Genomic DNA, 22224 nt, shown 5'->3' with positions numbered 1-22224 from the left:
TTTGGAGTTGCCTAGCTCAAGTTATGATGTCACACCTTACCCCTCTGTAAGACATAACATGATCCCGTATAATACCTAATGAACTATCGAACTTTACCTACCGATAACTCATTAAATACCCTACAAGGGATTTTAAAAACCATTTTCTTACTTTTCTAAAGTGGTGAGCATTTTCTTACATTTAATAGAAGTTTAAAAGCTAGTTAAAATTTTTGTCCATTTTTATTTGTTCGCAAATTTTGGAAAAATTTTGGCAGAGTGCTGTCTGTATTTTAAGAAAACAGTTCTTCAAAAACCTGTAAAAACACTTCCTATATCTCATTTCATCAAATCCAACACTACCACAACACCATTTCTCAATTCAATTGTCATAAAAAATAGTACTCAATAATTCCATTCATTTCTCATTAAAGTAAAATCAATTTACATACATCAATCCAAAATTTACATTAGGAAATCCAAAATAATATTATTACAAACTCTATACAACTGCTCATGACCAATTTATATATGTACATACATTTACATACATCAAAATAAATATTACAATCAGTGTATATAATATACCCGGTGGAACTTCAGGGAAGTAGCTCCAAAATCCTCGGCAGCTCACTTTGCTGCTCCTCTAGTCTCTATATGTGCGACAGCAATAACAGCCATTGCTGAGTACTATGACTCAGTGGTGCACAACATACTAAAATAACATTTACACATAATTCAAATTACATTTATTCAAATACGGTACTGAAAATGAAAGGCAGATACAAAACATGATTTATAAACTTTTAATCCAAACAATTTCATTTTGGAAGTCTCAAAACGAATTTTATAAAAACACAGTTATATTATGCCATTCGAAACATATTCATCTCAATAGTTGGAGGCTTATGAGAAATCACTAGGCTAGCTAGCTCAAACTATGGGTACCCATTCAAATTTCTTCTTCTACTAGCACACACCTCAACACTTCAGCCAGAGAAGGAATCAAAATTCGAAACTAATTTCTCCCACTAGTCATGCTAGTGAGACATTCAAATATATGGTCATGACACTGTGGTTTCAAAACTATCTTATCAATTTATCAAACATTTACTGACAATTAGATCACATATCATCCAATTTCTAACAATTTAGATAAAAAACATAGTGTACATTTCAATCATTATTTTACAATATAATTAAACCACAAATCATTTCATGCACTTTGCTAAGAAATTTTAAAGAATGTTTATGTTGTGCACAAACCTTAAGCGAGTCGCCTCTTGGCCTCGACTCGATGCCTCGGGTTCTTTCTCGGTATTCTTTTTAACTGAAACACACAGTTTCACAGTGTTTCAGTATCATAATTTATCATAAGTCCAAAATAAATTCAAATCTATTTATACCTAGCTTTAATATGCTAAACTTGATGTTCTTTAAAATTTGTATTTTGGTGTTACTATTTACGATACTATTCAAGTCAATTTGTTGACTTTCTAATGCTTAATAGGTATGGAAATTCTAATTTCACCCACATACCACATTTTGGTTACCTAATTTATTGGTTTTGGTTGTTTCCCCAAACTTCAAGTCTCTTAGGCACAAATTTCAAAATTTCAGTTTTGGTGTTCATTTTTGCACTGTTCCATTGGTCATATTTCTGTGATAATTTGGCTAAGTTTTCTTCATAGAAGTTGTTCCTTATTGTCTTAACTTTATTTCCCTTTTTGAATCACTCCATTTGGAGTTTTGTAGCCCATGTTATAGCTATTTGAACATGGCTGGCTGGATTTGGTGTTACCCAGAATTCTGGGCAAACTCTGGATTTTGGCAATTTTGTGAGTTGACTACAGGTGATTTTTCAAACAGGTTATGAACAAAATTTGGGTTTGTTTTCTTCATAAAAGTTGTAGGTCTATATCTCAGCTTTCTATCGGTATATAATTCAGGTCATTTAGACCTTTTCTAGACCAAGTTATGGTCATTTATGTAACTACTGTTCATTTGATTATTTTTGTACAGGTCAGTGTGCCCAATCCGAATTTAACCTAATTGTTCACTAAGTTATGGTCATTTTCTGGGCATGATTCCTGAATGAAAAATGGTCCATTTTGTGTCTAGTTTCCTTCCTAATTGACTTCATACCAATTAGGTTAGTAAATTTTCACTTTTGGTCCCTGAAAGGGACCTAGGTCAAGCTGCCATAATAGTGACTCTCGCCAATCCGAATTGTAATCTCATTCTACCATTTCACACACATCACAAATGGTCCAAAGTGACCATTTCTCAACTCAATTAAAGTCAATTGCATCAATTGACCATTTTCCCAATTTTTTTTTCCAATTTCCATGGCTCAAGAACCCTAATCTTCTAATTTCTTCAATTCATGCAATTTACACATACACATCATCTATACAACATCAATTCACCAAGAATTCATAGTTAATTTAACTAAACACCATCAAAACTCTAAAGGACTATGGCTGGCAGAATTTCTTTCATTAAAGTTCATAAATAATTTTTGTGTTTTCTAAAGTTAAATTCTTATCTTCAAGCTTATATCTATGCATACAAAGCCTAATTAGTTTAAAAGAGAGCTTACCTCTTATGGAGCTCTTCTAAATTCTTGTTTCTTCAAGTTTTTCTCCATAAATCTTCTTCTTGAGGTTCAATTTGAGGTTTCTACTATTTTTCATAAAAGATTTATGGTGTAATTTGGGGTTTAAAGAGCTTGATAATAAGCTTTAATGGAGGAAATTGGAAGAGAGGGTGAGGAGGGAGAGAAGTCACTGCTAAGGAAGAAGAAAAACAATAAAATTTGCTTTTCACTTTGTCTTTTTATTAGTATAATTATCCTCAAAATAATTAAATTAGAAATTAAATTAATTTTGGTGTCATGCATACATCACTTAAGTGATGTCATGATGCCTTTACTTTTTGAATTTTTCATTTTCTTTTTCTTTTTATTTTGTTTTCTTCACACTTCTTTAATTTAATTATATATTTCAAAATTTTCATTTCTCAAATTTTATTAGACAGTTAGGTCAAGTGTCAGCTCTAGGGGTGAATTGACCAACTTGCCTCTCGCCGGTTCGATCCGGTTTGCAAGTTATTCGATATTTCTTCCAGATCCCTAACCTAATTATTTGATTTGTTTAACAATTCCTTTTCGTGATTTTCTCTTTTTCACTGTGTTCACAATAGTCTTAAGGACCGTAGCGTTATATTTTATGGTTCAAAATTTGAGTTTAGACTGACCTCACAGTCATTCCCGAGAAGGTCACCTATCGCTGTGACTCCCGGCTCATTTAACTTCTTGTGTTCTGTTTTTCTTATTTATACTTAACTATTTGGCAATTACTAATTATTTGCGTTCAGGGCTTATCTAGGTGTCTTAGATGTGGTTCTAATTCTCTTCATTATCCGGACCGACACCGATCACCGGAATAGTGAAATATACCAGGCTATGCAAATAGGAGTGCTACAATTCTCCCCCCCCCCCTTAAAATAAATTTCGTCTCGAAATTTTACTTGGTATCAGTCTCTAAACAACTATGGGTGTTGTCTCCTCATGTCCTCCTCTCGTTCCCAAGTAGCCTTCTGGCCCGAATGATGGTTCCACAGCACTTTCACTAACGGTATCTGCTTGTTCCGTAGCTGCTTCACCTCATAAGCCAGAATCTCTATGGGTTCTTCCTCATATGTGAGGTTTGGATTCACCTCAATCTCTTCTACTGGTAGTACATGAGATGGGTCTGATCGATACCTCCTCAACATAGACACATAGAAGACATTATGTATCTTCTCCAACTCTGGAGGTAGTGCCAAACGATATGCCAAAGGACCCACTCTTTCCTGAACCTCATATGGCCCAATGAAACGAGGACTCAGTTTCCCCTTTCTGCCGAATCTCATAATTCTGTTCCAAAGGGAAACCTTGAGGAATACTTTGTCACCCACTGCATACTCAATATCTCTTCTTTTCAGATCAATATAGGACTTCTAACGGTCTAATGCAGTTTTGAGTCGATCTCTGATCAATCTGATTTTCTCCTCAGTTCGCTGAACAATTTCTGGCCCAATCAACTTTCTTTCACCTACCTCATCCCAATACAACAGGGTTCTGCACTTTCTGACATACAAAGCTTCATATGGAGGCATCCTAATGCTTGATTGGTAGCTATTGTTGTAAGCAAACTCAATCAAAGGCAAGTGGGTGTCCCAACTGCCCTCAAACTCAATCACACAAGCCCGTAGCATGTCCTCTAAGATCTGAATTACTCTCTCAGACTGGCTATCTGTCTATGGGTGGAATGCCGTGCTGAAGTTCAATCTAGTTCCTAAGGCTCTCTAAAGACTACCCCAGAATCTAGAAGTGAACCTAGGGTCTCTGTCTGATACAATGGATACTGGCACTCCATTCAGTCTTACTTTCTCATCAATGTACAACTTGGCCAATCTTTCTAAACTGTAGTCCATCTGGATAGGCAGAAAATGAGCAGACTTGATTAGTCTATCAACTATAACCCATACTGCATCATGACTCTTCTGTATCTTCGGAAGTCCCATCACAAAATCCATAGTTATTCTCTCCCATTTCCATTCTGGTACTGGTAGTGGATGTAACAAACCAGCTGGTACTTGATGCTCTGCCTTCACTTGCTGACAAGTTAGGCATTTAGAAACAAATTCTGCTACATCTCTTTTCATACCCATCCATCAGTAGTGTTCTTTCAGCCCTCATACATTTTTGTGCCACCAGGGTGCATAGCAAAAGGAGATTCATGTGCTTCCTTCAAAATGATCTGCCTCAAATCAATATAATTAGGAATGCACATTCTGCCCTGGTGTAGCAGTAGGCCATCATCTCTCACTGAGAATTCAGGTTTCTTGCCCTGTCGGACTTCTTCTAACAATTTCTGATACTTCTGATCATTTTAGGCAACCATTCTGATTTGATCAATCAACACTGGCTGTACATGCTATGCAACTGTTGTCTACCCCTCATCATTAATCTATAAGCTAGCATGCAATACTCTCAACTCATGTACCATAAACAAAAGAGTAACCTGTAGACTTGCCACAGTCTTGCGACTTAAGGCGTCAGCCACCACATTAGCTTTCCCTGGCTGATAGTCTATTAGGCAATCATAGTCTTTTATTAACTCTAACCTTCTCCTCTGTCTCAAATTCAACTCCTTCTGAGTGCCCAGATACTTCAAACTCTTATGATCTATGTAGATGTAGCACTTCTCCCCATACAAATAGTGTCTCTAGATCTTAAAAGCGAACACAATAGTTGCAAGCTCCAAATCATGTGTCGGATAATTCCTCTCATGTGGTTTCAGCTGGCGTGATGCATAGGCAATGACATTCCGCTCTTGCATCAATACACAGCCTAACCCATTGTAAGAAGCGTCACTATAAACAATATACTCTTTACTCGGGGTAGGTAAAGTAAGGATTGGAGCTTCGATCAAACATCTCTTCAACTCATCAAAACTCTGTTGGCATTTATCCGTCCACTGAAATTTCACATCTTTTCGAAGTAGCTTAGTCAATGGAGATGCCAACATGGAGAATCCCTTCACAAAACGGTGGTAGTAACGGTGGTAGTATCCAGCTAAACCCAGAAAATTGCGAATCTTAGTGATATTTCTGGGTGGCCTCCAATTTAAGGACAGCTTCTATCTTACTTGGATCTACCTTGATGCCCTCTACCGATACTACATGCCCCAAGAAAGATATTTTTTTCAGCCAAAATTCACACTTCGACAATTTAGCGTATAGCTGTTTCTCCCTCAAAGTCTGCAGTACAATCCGCAGATGTTTATCATGCTCCTCTGCACTCCTCGAGTAGACCAATATATCATCTATGAATACCACAACAAACTGGTCAAGGTATGGTCTGAAGATAGTATTCATCAAATCCATAAAAGTAGCCGGAGCATTAGTTAACCCGAATGGCATGACCAAGAACTCATAATGGCCATAGCGGGTTCTAAAGGTAGTTTTAGGAACACTCTGATCTTGTACTTTCAGCTGATAATAACCCGATTTCAGGTCAATCTTGGAGAACACAGCTGCATCCCTCAACTGATCAAACAAGTCATCAATGCGAGGCAATGGATATCTGTTCTTTATTGTTACCTTATTCAACTGCTAGTAGTCAATACATAAACGGAGAGTGCCATCCTTCTTCTTAACAAACAACACTGGCGTTCTCCAAGGTGACACACTAAGGCGGATAAAGCCCTTATCAAGTAACCTTGCAACTGCACTTTCAATTCTTTCAATTCTGCTGGTGCCATTCTATATGGTGTTATGGAGATTGGGTCCACACCGAGCATAACATCAATTTCAAACTGCACTTCTCTTTCTAAAGGTAATCTTGGTAATTCATCAGGAAACACATCCAGAAAGTTACATACAGAGGGGATGTCCCTCAGTGTTGGACTCCCCACTTGGATGTCTATCACATGTGCCAAGTATGCTTCACACCCCTTTCTGATCATCCTTCTGGCTAGTGCAGCCAAAATGATGTTTGATGGCAGTAACTGCCTCTCCCCATGTATTACCACATCACTGTACAAAGGGAGACCAAAAGTGACTGTCTTCAGTCTATAGTCAATCATGGCGTGATGCCTGGCTAACCAATTCATGCCCAAAATGATATCATAATCTAAAAGGCATTTCAATCAAATCTGACAAAAAGGTGTGTCCTTGGATCACTAAAGGACAATCTCTATAGATTCTGTTAACCCAGACCTCTTGTCCTAACGGACTAGTTACTAGCACTTCAAAATCCATTTTGGCACACGGAACAGTAAGGAAACTCACTATGCTAGCACTAACATATGAGTAGGTTGAACCCGGATCAAATAGTACAATTACATCTTGATCAGAGATAGAGAATGTACCGGCTACAACATCAGAAGTCTCAGCCTCTTCCCGCTGTCTTATCGTGTAAACTCTGGCTGGAGCACTCCCTTGTGCTGACTGGCTAACAGTATCCTGATTGCCAGAAGCATTACCTCTACCTCTGCTTCTTCCTCTACTAACCTGTTGTGAACCTCTAGTAGTAGGACTCTGAATGGATCCTTCTGCAGTAGTAGGAGCTGGACCAAATCTAGGAGCACTGGTGCAGTCCTTAGCAAGATGGCCCTTGCCTCCACAGTTAAAGCAAGCTCCTGTTGCCCAATTGCATCCTCCTTCATGAATCTTGCCACATGTCTCACAGAGGCAGGGAGGATATAAACCCCTGGTCGACTGCTGACCAGACCTAGGGGGTCTCTGACCAGAGAATCTACCCCTTCCAAACCTTCCACCTCTACCTCTGCTTGGTCCCAAAATTTTTTCTTCTTTCCAGATGTACCACTGGGACTTTGCTCCACTGATTTTTCCCCTTTATCTTTCTCTGATTTCTCAGTCTTCTCTGATTTTTTCTTTCGCTGGGATTGCTTCTAATTCAATCCTTTCCAACTCAAGTGCCTGAGAGATGAGCTCAGACTCGGTCTTAAATCTCTTGCACCTTTCCTTGCTGGTAGACAGGAGACTCCTAGCATAGTGGCTTAAGCGGGAGAATTCCCTTTCATATTCTGCCACTGATCTATTGCCTTGTTTTAGACTCAGAAATTCTTACAGTTTCTGATCCACATATGCATCTGGGAAATATTTCTGTCTGAACTCTCTGATGAAGTCGTCCCAGGTCAATACCGGCGATTCAGCCAAGCTATGGGGGATGGTCTTCTACCAGTCATACGCATCCCCTTGCAACAAGGACACTTTCAAATTTTAGTTCATCTGGGAAGTGCAGCTTCTTAAACACTCGATCCATCCTCTCCAACCACTGCTCTACCTCTAAAGGGTCTACTGTACCCTTAAACTCTGTAGCCCCATACTTAAGTAGCTTGTCATACTGCCTGGCTGGAGGCTGTGGTTGCACCACAGGTGTCTGAAGTGGAGCTTGAGTAGGCATGCTTCTAGCCATTTGTTGAAACATTGTAGTCATCTGCTGGGCAAATTGTGCAGGAAACTGTGGCATTTGTGTGGCTGGTGCCACCGACCCACCAACATTTTAGAGAGCTGGGGCTTCCCCTTGGGCCTCAGCCTCTACTGACTACTCAACAGAGCGATCCCCTTCTTCCATTACAGTCTGGAGTTAGGATATCTCCTGAACAAATAACACAAGGAGATTCCCTCCGTTAGTTCATATTTATGATATAACGCACTGTATGTAACAAATAAGGATATTGAGCAGTTGTACTTATCAAAGAAAAGACACAAATTCAAAAGTAAAAAAAATTCAAAAATTTCACTCTGATACCACTAAAACATGTCACACCTTACCCCTCTGTAAGACATAACATGATCCCGTAGAATACCTAATAAACTACCGAACTTCACCTACGGATAACTCATTAAGTACCCTATAAGAGATTTTAAAAACCATTTTCTTACTTTTCTAAAGTGGTCAGCATTTTCTTACATTTAATAGAAGTTTAAAAGCTAGTTAAAATTTTTGTCCATTTTTATTTATCGTTAAATTTTAAAAAAATTTCGGCAGAGTGCCGTCTGTATTTTAAGAAAACAGTTCTTCAAAAACCTGTAAAAACACTTCCTATATCTCATTTAATCAAATCCAACACTACCATAACACCATTTCTGAATTCAATTGTCATAAAAAATAGTACTCAATAATTCCATTCATTTCTCATTAAAGTAAAATCAATTTACATACATCAATCCAAAATTTACATTAGAAAATTCAAAATAATATTATTACAAACTCTATATAACTGCTCATGACCAGTTTATATAAGTACATACATTTACATACATCAAAATAAATATTATAATCAGGGTATAAAATATACCCGATAGAACTTCAGGGATGTAGCTCCAAAATCCTCAGCAGCTCACTCTGCTGCTCATCTAGTCTCTATATGTGCGACAGCAATAACAGCCATCGCTGAGTACTATGACTCAGTAGTGCACAACATACTAAAATAACATTTACACATAATTCAAATCACATTTATTCAAACACGGTACTGAAAATGAAAGGCAGATACAAAACATGATTTATAAACTTTTAGTCTAAACAATTTCATTTTGGAAGTCTCAAAAAGAATTTTATAAAAACACACAGTTATATCATGCCATTCGAAACATATTCATCTCAATAGCCGGAGGCTTATGAGAAATCACAAGGCTAGCTAGCTCAAACTATGGGTACCCATTCAAATTTCTTCTTCTACTGGCACACACCTCAACACTTCAGCTAAAGAAGGAATCAAAATTCGAAACTAATTTCTCCCACTGGTCATGCTAGTGAGACATTCAAATATATGGTCATGACACTGTAGTTTCAAAACTATCTTATCAATTTATCAAACATTTACTGACAATTAAATCACATATCATCAAATTTTCAACAATTTGGATAAAAAACATAGTGTACATTTCAATCATTATTTTGCAATATAATTAAGTCACAAATCATTTCATGCACTTTGCAAAGAAATTTTAAAGAATGTTTATGTTGTGCACAAACCTTAAGCGAGTCGCCTCTTGGCCTAGACTCGATGCCTCGGGTTCTTTTCCTGTATTCTTTTCAACTGAAACACACAGTCTCACAGTGTTTCAGTATCATAATTTATCATAAGTCTAAAAATAAATTCAAATCTATTTATACCTAGCTTTAATATGCTAAACTTGATATTCTTTAAAATTTATATTTCGGTGTTACTATTCACGATACTATTCAAGTCAATTTGTTGACTTTCTAATGCTTAATAGGTATGAAAATTCTAATTTCATCCACATACCACATTTTGGTTACTTAATTTTTAGTTTTGGTTATTTCCCCAAACTTCAAGTCTCTTAGGCACAAATTTCAAATTTTCAGTTTTCGTATTCAGTTTTGCATTGTTCCATTGGTCATGTTTCTGTGATAATTTGACTAAGTTTTCTTCATAGAAGTTGTTCCTTATTGTCTTAACTTTATTTCCCTTTTTGAATCACTCCATTTGGAGTTTTGTAGCCCAAGTTATAGCTATTTGAACATGGCTGGCTGGATTTAGTATTACCCAGAATTCTGGGCAAACACTGGATTTTGACAATTTTTTGGGTTGACTGTAGGTAGTTTTTCAAACAGGTTATGATCAAATTTTGGGTTTATTTTCTTCATGAAAGTTGTAGGTCTTTGTCTCAAGTTTCTATCGGTATAAAATTCAGGTCATTTGGACCTTTCTAGACCAAGTTATGGTCATTTACGTAACTACTATTCATTTAGCCATTTTTGTACAGGTCAGTGTGCCCAATCCGGATTTAACCTAATTGTTCACTAAGTTATGATCATTTTCTGGGCATGATTCCAAATGAAAAATGGTCCATTTTGTGTCTAGTTTTATTCCCAATTGACCTCATACCAATTAGGTTAGTAAATTTTCACTTTTGGTCCCTGAAAGGGACCTAGGTCAAGCTGCCAGAATAGTGACTCTCACCAATCCGAATTGTAATCTCATTCTACCAATTCACACACATCACAAATGGTCCAAAGTGACCATTTCTCAACTCAATTAAAGTCAATTGCATCAATTGACTATTTTCCCTTTTTTTTTTCCAATTTCCATGGCTCAAGAATCCTAATCTTCTAATTTCTTCAATTCATGCAATTTACACATACACATCATCTATACAACATCAATTCACCAAGAATTCATAGTTAATTTAACTAAACACCATTAAAACTCTAAAGGACTATGGCTGGCAGAATTTCTTTCATTAAAGTTCATAAATAATTTTTGTGTTTTCTAAAGTTAAATTCTTATCTTCAAGCTTATATCTATGCATACAAAGCCTAATTAGTTTAAACGAGAGCTTACCTCTTATGGAGCTCTTCTAAATTCTTGTTTCTTTAAATCTTCTTCAAGTTTTTCTCCTTAAATCTTCTTCTTGAGGTTCAATTTGAGGTTTCTACTATTTTTCACAAAAGATTTATGGTGTAATTTGGGGTTTAAAAAGCTTAATAATAAGCTTTAATGGAGGAAATTGGAAGAGAGGGTGAGGAGGGAGAGAAGTCACGGCAAAGGAAGAAGAAAAATAATAAAATTTGCTTTTTACTGTCTTTTTATTAGTATAATTATCCTCAAAATAATTAAATTAGAAATTAATTAATTTTGGTGTCATGCATACATCACTTAAGTGATGTCATAATGCCTTTACTTTTTGAATTTTTCATTTTCTTTTTCTTTTGTTTTCTTCACACTTCTTTAATTTATTTATATATTTCAAAATTTTTATTTCTCAGATTTTATTGGACAGTCAGGTCATGTGTCAGCTCTAGGGGTGAATTGACCAAATTGCCCCTCACTGATTCATTCCGATTTGCAAGTTATTCGATATCTCTTCCGGATCCCTAACCTAATTATTTGATCTGCTTAACAATTCTTTTTCATGATTTTCTCTTTTCCACTGTGTTCGCAATAGTCTTGAGGACCGCAGCGTCACATTTTACAGTTCGAATTTTGAGTTTAGACTGACCTCGCAGTCATTCCTGAGAAGATCATCCATCGCTGTGACTCCCGACTCATTTAACTTCTTGTGTTCTGTTTTTCTTATTTATACTTAACTATTTGATAATTACTAATTATTTACGTTCAGGGCTTATCTAGGTGTCTTAGATGTGGTTCTAATTCTCTTCATTGTCCGGACCGACAACGGTCACTGAAATAGTGAAATATACTAGGTTATGCAAATAGGGGTGTTACATATGAGCATTTGAACTCACTGGACTTGGGCTGTCCAGGAGCAGTCCGAATTCAGCACTTCATATTCGCTCAATTGTTTTGCCATCTCATTATCATATCCCAACATTTATGCATCCAATAGCCATAATATATGCTCAATTTTAGTAAACAGGTCACAAGCAATAAAAACCCTAATTCAATTGAAACCCTAACTTAATTTACTATAAAATTGCTAGTCTTAAAAGCAGCTTTGATTCTAGCTTCAATTGGTTATGTCACTTGTTGAGCAATTTGAGCGCCAATGCTAGCTACATCAAATGTAATTGAAGCCATCTCTTGTCCTGCGGGTGACTCGTTGTTAGGATCTTATTTTTCATTGTTATTGAGTTTAGCTTTATCAGCTACTCTTTCAGGGTCGAGCCTTGTGGCTCTTTTTTCATAACAAATCATTGTTTTCGGCATGATGTCCAAAACTATTTTATGAAAACTATGAACTGAACGTGAATGAAGAGAATAGAAAGTAGAAATAGGTCCCATTGAATGTGCCAAAATTGTTTCTGTGTGAAATTGATTTTACTCAATTTACACGTGTCAAAAGCAGATATGACCTTTTTTTGCATGTGAGAGTTGGATTACGAGCATGTCAGGGATGTGTATGATCCCATTTATAAATGTATTTGCGCCGTTCTGACTTTCAATTTGAGCGATTGGCGAGAAACAAAGGATTGAACTTTCCTTTGAGTTTCTTAACTCCACTAAAATACGCTTCGCAAAGATATCTACTTGATCAACTTGAAAATTTTGAGAACTAGAGTTGGTTGTTGGGAAATCAAAAGATCGCTTGTGCATGAAAGAGTAAATATTATGCTTGAAAAGTAAAGGTTGTTCATGATTGATTGCTTCGAAAAGTAAATCTGTGTAGAAAATGTAAAATTTGCGCTTAATTGAAAGAGTAAATTGCTTGTTGAAAAAATATAAATATGTGCAAAAAGTATAAATGACAGCTTTTAGACATTGAAAGACTTATTTGCTTGAAAATATAAACATTGGCAGAAATTAGTAAATTGGCTTACTGAAAAATTAAAGAGCTGATTTGCAGGAACTAAAATATGAATAGAAAATTGTAAATTGCATTGAAAATTGAAAGATTGATTACAAGAATGGAAATATTTGTAGAGGAATTAGAAATTGATTGCTTGAATTGAAAATGAAAAGCTGAAATTGAAACTAAATACTAGACTGAAATGTAAATAATCGCTTAAAAATGTAAAGGGATTACTAAATTAGAGAAAATTTGAGCCAAGATATTTTGTTTGCCAAGTGTTGATTGATTGGTTGTTGTTCTGACTGAAGCCCAACCTTTCAATTTATAGGCAAAGCTCTACTTGGTGACCAAGTTTGGTGACTAACACTTCCACTACTTACACCTTTTTCTCTCCACCAACCTACTTCCTGTGACCTCCCATAACCACCTTAACACCACTCTTCATCTTCATATCCACCCACTCACACCACTTTTCCACAATTACACTCCATGTTCATCATTCAATAGATATTTTTCAACACTAAATATCTATAGCTACCCAATAAATAATACCACTTGTATGGGTAATTATTTAATTAGTCAGCCTCCACATAATTAACACCCGTTAATCTTCTGCTAGCTTGAGTTATGGATTCAGCCATATTAAATTGACAATTTAATTTAATATTTCAAAGTCATTAATTAACTAAAATAAAAAAATATTGAAATTGAATTGTGATATAAATAAATACATTACCCGGCGTGCATCATTGAATTTTTTTTTTCTTTAACTTCTTAAAATTGACGGTGCACAACTAATTCTACCATATAAACTTCTAACAGTGAAACGTTTTCAAAAGGTTTTTTTGGGTATATTATACTCCGAATATGGAAATAATAATATTGACCTCCTCACATGGTAGATTTAAAAAAAAAAAAAAAAAAAAAAGAAGGGCACACAACTCTCCCATAGAAAAGAGCTGGAATGTATTTCATGGAAATTAACTAACATAAATAACACCGCTAACGGTAATGGTTAAATATGCAGACATTGTTTAAGCATTTAATATTAAAAACATTCAACCCGCCCTTTAAAAATTATAATTTTGTCAATTCTCATATTTAAAATAAAAAAATTCAATTATTTCAATTTAAAATAAAATAATACATTTAAAAAAAATAAAATTCATACATTAATTGTGTGAAAATTATATGATTTATCCAAAAAAATCCAATGAAACTTACGTACCTAAAATGAAAGAATTCAACTTTAAATAATAATAATAATAATAATAATAATAATAATAATAATAATTTATTTTAAAAAAATAAAATTCGAGCATTGATTGTGTGAAAATTGAAAATGAAGCTTATTTTACGAAATTAGCATCAGTACCATAACAGACCAAATTCCATGAAGTATAGTCCTTCTTGAACAAGCATTCCCTGTAGAAGTGCACAAATTTGGATACCACCAAGTTGCACCACGGTCACTGTTACAAGCAACTGTTATATACATTGCATACAAGATCTACATGCCATCTTTAAGCAACCCAACACTTTTCTGTCTGAGAGTACATTCAACTATCAACAGACACACTAATAGCATTTAGCTGAATGTGTTGCTTCCCCTCATTCTGAGAATGAACAATCAAAGTGGCATATGTTTCTTCCTGCAAAGATTTACCACCTCCTGCATGAGAAACTGATATTGAACTTACTACAGGCTTTTTGTCGGCCATAATATAGTGGTCGTCTTGATCCCCTGAGATGATTTCCCATTCCTCTTTGAGTGATGTAAATTGTAAGGCATTCTCTTTGTGCGTCCCAACTTCAAAAGCAGTGGGTAGAATCACATAATCATTTACCGGGTTGTAGTAAGGATCTGGATCGCCTGCCTTTAGCCAGTGTTTGAGAATCCTAAACACATGATGGTCACTGAGAATTCCTCGGTGCTCACCAGGGACACCAACCCTTGCTTCTGCATTGAGCCCATCAGCCTAAGTAGATGAAAGAGAAGAAAACTTTAGAGAATGCCACAGCATATTTTAATGGCATATTGTCAGACTTAAAGGCCATATATAGGAGCCCTACATTAGTTTCATTTGTCTACTTTTCTAAAAGAAGAATCTACTGGCGGAGCCTCAAATGGCCAAAGAATGTATAGTAAGAACCCAGGCATGAAAGGCGGATTAATCCTGACAGTATAATGCACCCAAAGCAAAAATAGGTTGACCCACTGACGACAGAAGAGCCTCCAAGTGAAGAAAAAAGTTCTCACAAAATTTTATTTCTGAGCTCCATTTAATGGTGTTTTAATCACTAATCCCTAGTGAGACAGCCATTCCAAATGTACCATAAAAGATAAAATCACAAACAAGACCTTTTCAATCGAACTACCTATCGTACTCATTATGCCAGCCTCCAACAGAGCTGTAGTTCAGGCATCCATCAAAATGAGCTACACAATTAATCTAGAAGAAGAGGGAAGAAGCAAGTTCTCTGAGCAATGCAAAAACCAACTTGTAACTCCTAAATTACCATGAAGTGCAATAACAGAAAATCTCAATATAAATAATGCTTCTTCCCCGCAAACCATTGACACAAAAGTCATTAACTTAAATCACTCGAGTATGGTAATCAACATTGCTAAAGGCTCAAGGCAAATCAAGGTACCAAGGGGTCCTAGAGCCTAGGTGCAAGGGCGTGCACCTGGATGAGGTGAGGCGCAAAAAGAAAAATTTATAAAAGTCAAATAAATGTATTCCATCAAACTTAAACTAACATAATCTAAAAATAATAATAACTAATAAGCATTCAAGTACTAATATGTTAAAACTTGAATAATTTTTTTAATGTCTCAAAACTAAACTCTAGCAATTATAAAATAACTACTCTTCAATCTTTATCAAAAGTAGCATCATAATCTTCTCCATCCTCTTCTATACCTTCATCCTTTTGATACTCATCTTCAAAATCAATATCTTCATCATCTTCCTCATCTTTAAGAACTAAAGGAGTATTATTTAATTCTTAAGTTAGTGAATGATGTTTTTCCTTTTTCTTTTGGCAGAGATCTTGAAATAGGTGTATATGCAATATTTTTTTAAAAAAAGATAACAAGAGAGTGGTAGTGTTGAAAATGAAAATATGATAGTTTTATGATTTGGGTATGGTGATTTGATAACATTTTGGAAATTAATTATCACCAATGATACTAATTTCAAAAATTTCCAAGTGCGTCAATTTCGGATTCTGGTAAATCGACAAATTTCGAGTTCAGTGGAAATAAAGAAGGCGCGTCTTTCTAGAGCCTTGCATCTTGAGCACAGCACATGCCTAGGCGTATAAAGCGGCGCGTCTTTCTAGAGCCTTGCATCTTGAGCAAGGCACATGCCTAGGCATATAAAGCGAGGGCCTAGTGAATGTCGCCCACCTTTCTCCTATAAAGGCGCTAGTCAAGCCTATAGCGCGCCTTTAATAACTATGATGGTAATACTATTCCAATATGTGAAAGAATGCATATTATAATGTGGAGGACAAAGTATTCTCGCATCCTACCAAACACAAAACAAAAATAATAGATACAGACCAGACAGGCTCATGTCACAGAAAATCCTAATTTTAAGGTTTCCCATTTAGAGGAGAAAATCCTAATTTCAAGGTTTCCTATTGACAGGAGACAGAGAATAGGAAGAAGAAAGAAATAGCAGATAATGGTGGAAAGTGGCAGAAAGAGATGAGGAAGAGAAGAAATTGCGAGAGAAGAAGTATCGGGATTGTTTTTTATTCTAGAATGCCTCTCACACAGGTATTACTCAGTTTTTACAAAAATCTAGCTACAATAACTGTTTTGACTTTCTTGCTAACTAATCTTGACTTCTCTAAGAGCCTGTAACTAATTGGCAACTGATCTCCTAAATAGCTCATTACTTTCCCTCCATAACTATAAGCTATAAACTTCGTATTCCTCTGCCTTCATTTATATGAGACAGCTCATTTGTTTCACAGAAAATATTTTCCTAGAAAAAATTTCAAATGAATAGGAAAATTGGCAAATAGATAATGTTTTCCTAGTTAAAGAGTCATTTTCAAGGATAATGACTTCTGGTTTTGACATTAACAAACTCATAAATAAAGAAAGAACACATAGACACTAGTCCACCAATCACCATGGATCTCTGGCACTGCAGACAGTAAGCATTCAGCAACCGAGTTTCCCCTTATAAATATATAATACTTGTAACACCCCCGTTTGCATAGCCTGGTAGATTTCACTGTTCCGGTGACCGGTGTCGGTCCGGACAATTAAGAAGATTAGAATCACACTTAAGTCAATTAGAGAAGCCATAAACACAAATATTTAGTCATGTTCAATTAGTTAAGTATAAATAAGAAAAACAGAACAGAAGAAGTTAAACGAGTCGAGAGTCACAGCGATGGGTGACCTTCTCGGGAACGACTGCGAAGTCGTTTTAAACTCAAATTTCGAACCGTAAAATGTGACGCCGCGGTCCTTAGGACCCTTATGAACACAGTGGAAAAGAGAAAATCATGAAAAAGAACTGTTAAGCCAGTCAAATAATTAAGTCAGGGAGCCGGAAGAAATATGAAATTAATTGCAAACCGGGATGAACCGGCGAGGGGCGATTTGGTCAATTGACCCCGAGAGCTGACTCCTGACCTAACTGTCAAATAAAATTAGAGAAAAGAAAATTTTGGAGTTGGAAATTAAATTAAAGAACTAATAAAAAAAAAAAAGGAAAAGAAAAGAAAAAGCTAATTACATCACTTTATGACATTAAAATGATGTCAAAATTAATTATTTTAATTCCCACAATTTTTGACCCATTCAAATACATAAAGTAAGTCTTAAAAAAATATAAAAGAAAAAGAAAATTTAAAATAGTTTATTAACTCATGCTTACCTCATTGGATGACATCATCATGATGTCAAAATATAATTTTAATTTGCCTACCTAAATTGACCAAGTCAATTCTTGTTAATAAGACATAAAATAACAAAAAAAAAAATGAAAAAAAATCACTTTTTGGTCTTCTTCTTCCTAAGTGCCGTCCCAATTTTCTCTCCACTATTTCTTATTTTTTCTTCCACCATTTTTAAGGAACAAAAGCTTGAACTCTTTGGTTCCTTTCCATAAATCCCCTAAATCCCAACATTAAATCTTACCCTTAAACCTAGATAAACACTTTGGGAGCAAGAAGGGAGAGAAAACTTGGAGAATTGAAGAACTAGGGAATCTACAAATTGAGGTAAGTGCAACTTCAAGTTAGATTCTTATTGAACTCATGAATTTAAGTTTATGTGTGATGAAATTGCATTAGAAATAAAGGAAACCATGCTTAAATAAGGAAAGAGAGAATGTGGCAGCCATGGAACCTTAAGGTTTTGATGGTATTTAGTTAGGCTATACATGAAATCTTGGCGAGTAGATGTTAGATATGTGAATTTTATAATTAGATTACATGAATTGTGAAGATTGGACAAACTTAGAGTTTTGGACATTAGGGTTTGGAGACCAAAAATGTGAGAAACTTGTAAATGGCGTTTTTGACCTAATGTAAAGTAAGAAATGGTCATTTGTAACCTAATTAAATGTGTTAGAAGTGTTGGAATCAAAAGCCAATTCGGATTGGCTATGAAGCATGACAAAAAAAACCTCCTTTGAGGGACCAAAAATAAAATTTTACAAGTCCAATGGATATGGGACCAATTGGGGATGAAAATAGGCACTAAATGACACAATTTTCATTTAGGAAGCCTGCCCAAAAAGTGACTAAAACCCAGTGAACAAAGTGACCGAAGTCGGAAAATCGCGGGCTGCCTCTGCACAAACTGACCAAATGAACAGTGTCTGTTCATTTGGTCATAACTCGAGCTAGGTAGGTCAAAATGACCTGAAATTTTACCAGGGGTTAGATGAGATATAGATCTAAAACTTTCATGAAAAACACCAACCCAAATTATGCCATTAACCAAATCAAATTACTAAACAAATTTTGTGACCTGAATCTGCAGAACTGCAGAGTGCCATATGAACAGTAAATTTTCAATGGCTATAACTCTCTCTAGAAAACTCCGATTTAGGTTTAGGCAATTCTTGAACCGATGGAAACCTAAGACATAGTAGAACATTTCATATGAAGAAAATTAGACCAAATTATGGACCTAACTTGATCAAATTGCTGAACGAAGTTGGAATCAATAATCTGCCAGAATAAAATTCTGCAGCATGAACAGTAAACATTATTTGCTTATAACTTGAGCTACAAAACTCCAATTGGGGTGATTCAAAAAGGAGAATAAACTTAAGACAATAAGGAATATTTTCTATGAAGAAAGTTTTGCCAAATTCCAACAGTAAACTGACCAGTGAAACAGTACAATTAGGGACACCAAAACTGAAAATTGGCAATTTTGCCTAAAAGACCTAATTTTTGAGAAAATGACCAAAACCAACAAGTTTAGTAATCAAAATGTGGTATGTGGGTGAAGTTGGAATTTCCATACCTATTAAGCCTTAGAAAGTCAATAATTTGACTTGAATAGTGTAGTGAATAGTAACCCGAAACACAATTTCAAGAACGTCGAATTTAGCACGTTAGAGCTAGGTAAAAGTGAAGATAAATTTATTATGGGATTTATGCTAAGTTATGGTACTGAAACACTGTGAAATTGTGTGTTTCAGTGGAAAAGAATACCGGGACAGAACCCGAGGAGTCGAGTCAAGGCCAACAGGCGACTCGTTTGAAGTTTGTGCACAACGTATACTTTTTATAATTATCTTCTGCATACTGTTTTGAATAATGTGAAATATTGAATTATGGCATTCTTATGATGTTTGATTTAAATTGTGAAAGTTATTGTGTATATTTGAAATGAAAATGTTTAGTAAATTGTTAAGATAAGTTTTGAAACCACAGTGTCATGACCATATATTTGGACACCTCACTAGCACGACTAGTGGGGGTAATTAGTTTCAAATTTTGATTCCTTCTCTGGAGAAGTGTTGAGGTGTGCCAGTAGAAGAGGATGTGAATGGATATCCATATATTTGAGCTAGCTAGCCTTGTGATGTGATTTCTCTTTAGCCTCTGGCTATTGAGATTCTATTTGTTTCGAATGGCATGATCTAACTGTGCGTTTTTATGAAATGTGTTTTGATACTTTGAAATGAACTTGGTTTGCATTTAAAATCTCACAATGCATGATTTGTACTTAATTCTCATGTTCAGCCAAATTTTTGAATAAATGTGATTTAAGTTTTGCATAAAGATTATTTTAGTATGTTGTGCACCACTGAGTCCTAATACTCAGCGATAGCTTCTATTCTTTGTCAGATCTGAGAGACTAGAGGAGCAAAGAGATTTCTTGAGGTGTGAGGAGCTATCAGCTTAAAGTCTTCGAGTATAATTTATACCCTAACTGTAAATATTTCTCTTGATGTATATATTGCACATAAATGTATGGACATGTAAAAATGGGTCTTGAGCAGTATGTATAAAATTTGTATAAAGTTGTAATATATATAGTAGTTTGAAATTCTCTTAATGTAAATTTTATAATGATGTATCTAAATTGTTTTGTCTCTAATGAAATATGAATGGAACTATTTTATTTAAATTGAATGAAATGGATTGTTAGTATTTTGATGATCATTGGGTAGTGGATTTGAAATTTGAAAGTTGATAAATGTGTTGAGAAATTGATTGAGATTGAATATGAAATTGAAGCAGTTGTTGAGAAAAATTTTTAGAAGTGCTTTTTATAGGTATTTGAAGAACTGGTTTCTCAAAATACAGACAGAGCTCTGTCAAAATTTTTATAAAATTTGCGAAAAAATAAAATGGGCCAAAATTTCCAACTAGCTTTCCACTTAATTACATGTTTTAAATACTTATTAGAAATGCTCACCACTTATCAAAAATAAGAAAATTATTTCAAAATCCCTTGTAGGGTATTTAATGAGTTATCGGTAAGTGAAGTTCGGTAGTTCATTAGATATTCTATGGGATCATGTTATGCATTACAGAGGGGTAAGGTGTGACATGTTTTAGTGGTATCAGAGCAAATTTTGAAGTATGTTTTAAATTGTGAATTTCTGTCTTTTCTTTGTTAAGTATAACTGCTCAATGTCCATAATTGTTACATACAGTGCATTACATCATGAATATGAACTAACGGAAGGAAATCTCCATGTGTTACTTGTTCAAGAGATACCCTAACTTCAGCCTGAAATGGAAGAAGGGGATCGCTCAGTTAAGCAGTCTGTTGAAGTTGAGGCACAAGGGGAAGCCCCAGCTTTACCGAATGTCAGTGGGTCAGTAGCACCAGCCCCGCAAATGCCGCAGTTCCCTGCACAGCTTGCACAGCAGATGGCGGCGATGTTTCAACAAATGGCTGGGGGTATGCCTGTTCAAGCTCCACCCCAACCACCAGTGGCACAACCACTGCCTCCAGCCAGACAGTATGATAAGTTATTGAAGTATGGGGCTGCAGAATTTAAGGGTACAGTGTACCATTTGGAGGCAGAGCAATGGCTTGAAAGAATGGGCAGAGTATTTAAGAAGCTGCACTGCCAAGATGAGTTGAAGTTTGAGTATTCTGTGTCGCTACTGCAAGGGGATGCATATGATTGGTGGAAGACCATCCCCCACAGCTTAGCTGAACCGCCAGTGCTGACCTGGGATGACTTCATCAGAGAGTTCAGACAGAAATACATCCCAGATGCATATGTTGATCAGAAACTACAAGAATTTTTTAGTCTGAAACAAGGGAACCGATCGGTGGCAGAGTATGAGAGGGAGTTCTCCCGCTTAAGTCATTATGTTGGGAGTCTCCTTACTACCAGCAAGGCAAGATGCAAGAGATTTGAGACGGGTTTGAAGCCCAGTATAAGGATGCAAGTTGTGGGATTTCGACACAGCAACTTCTCAAAGCTTATGTCTCAAGCACTTGAACTGGAGAGAATTGAATCAGAAGCAACCCCAGTGAAAGAAAAATCAGAAAAAGCTGAGAAATCAGAAAAAGACAAGGGGGAAAAATCAGTTGAACAGAGTTCTGGTGCTACCTCTGGAAAGAGAAAGAAATTTAGTGGACCCAGCAGGGGTCGAGGTGGAAGATTTGGTAGGGGCCAATTCTCCGGACAGAGACCCCCTAGGTCTGGTCAGCAGTCAAGCAGGGGTTCACATTCTGCCCGCCCCTGTGAGACTTGTGGCAAGATTCATGGAGGGGAATGCTATTGGGCCACTGGAGCCTGCTTTAACTGCGGAGGCAAGGGTCATTTAGCAAGAGACTGCACTAGTGCTTCGTCTTCGAGATTTGGTCCAACTCCTACTACTGCCGAGGGATCTATTCAGAGTCCTGCTCCCAGAGGTTCACGGGCGGTTAGGAAGAGGCAGAGGTAGAGGCTTGACCGATCAGTGGCACGATTGGTCAGTCGGGAC

The 22224-nt window shown here is 36.0% G+C and overlaps 1 protein-coding gene across 1 annotated transcript in view; it reads right to left on the bottom strand.

The window, feature by feature from the left end:
- Positions 1–14102: 14102 nt before the first annotated feature.
- LOC110660558 (lecithin-cholesterol acyltransferase-like 4) overlaps positions 14103–22224 on the bottom strand; it is a 71076-nt gene continuing 62954 nt past the window's right edge. Inside the window, exon 11 of the mRNA XM_021818906.2 lies at positions 14103–14756. Coding sequence (XP_021674598.2) covers positions 14337–14756 — 420 coding nt within the window. The 3' untranslated portion in view covers positions 14103–14336. The remainder of the gene's footprint in view (positions 14757–22224) is intronic.

This window comes from Hevea brasiliensis, chromosome 4, assembly GCF_030052815.1.
Source record: "Hevea brasiliensis isolate MT/VB/25A 57/8 chromosome 4, ASM3005281v1, whole genome shotgun sequence".
Taxonomy (NCBI): domain Eukaryota; kingdom Viridiplantae; phylum Streptophyta; class Magnoliopsida; order Malpighiales; family Euphorbiaceae; genus Hevea; species Hevea brasiliensis.
This window is presented reverse-complemented; position numbering and strand designations above follow the sequence as displayed.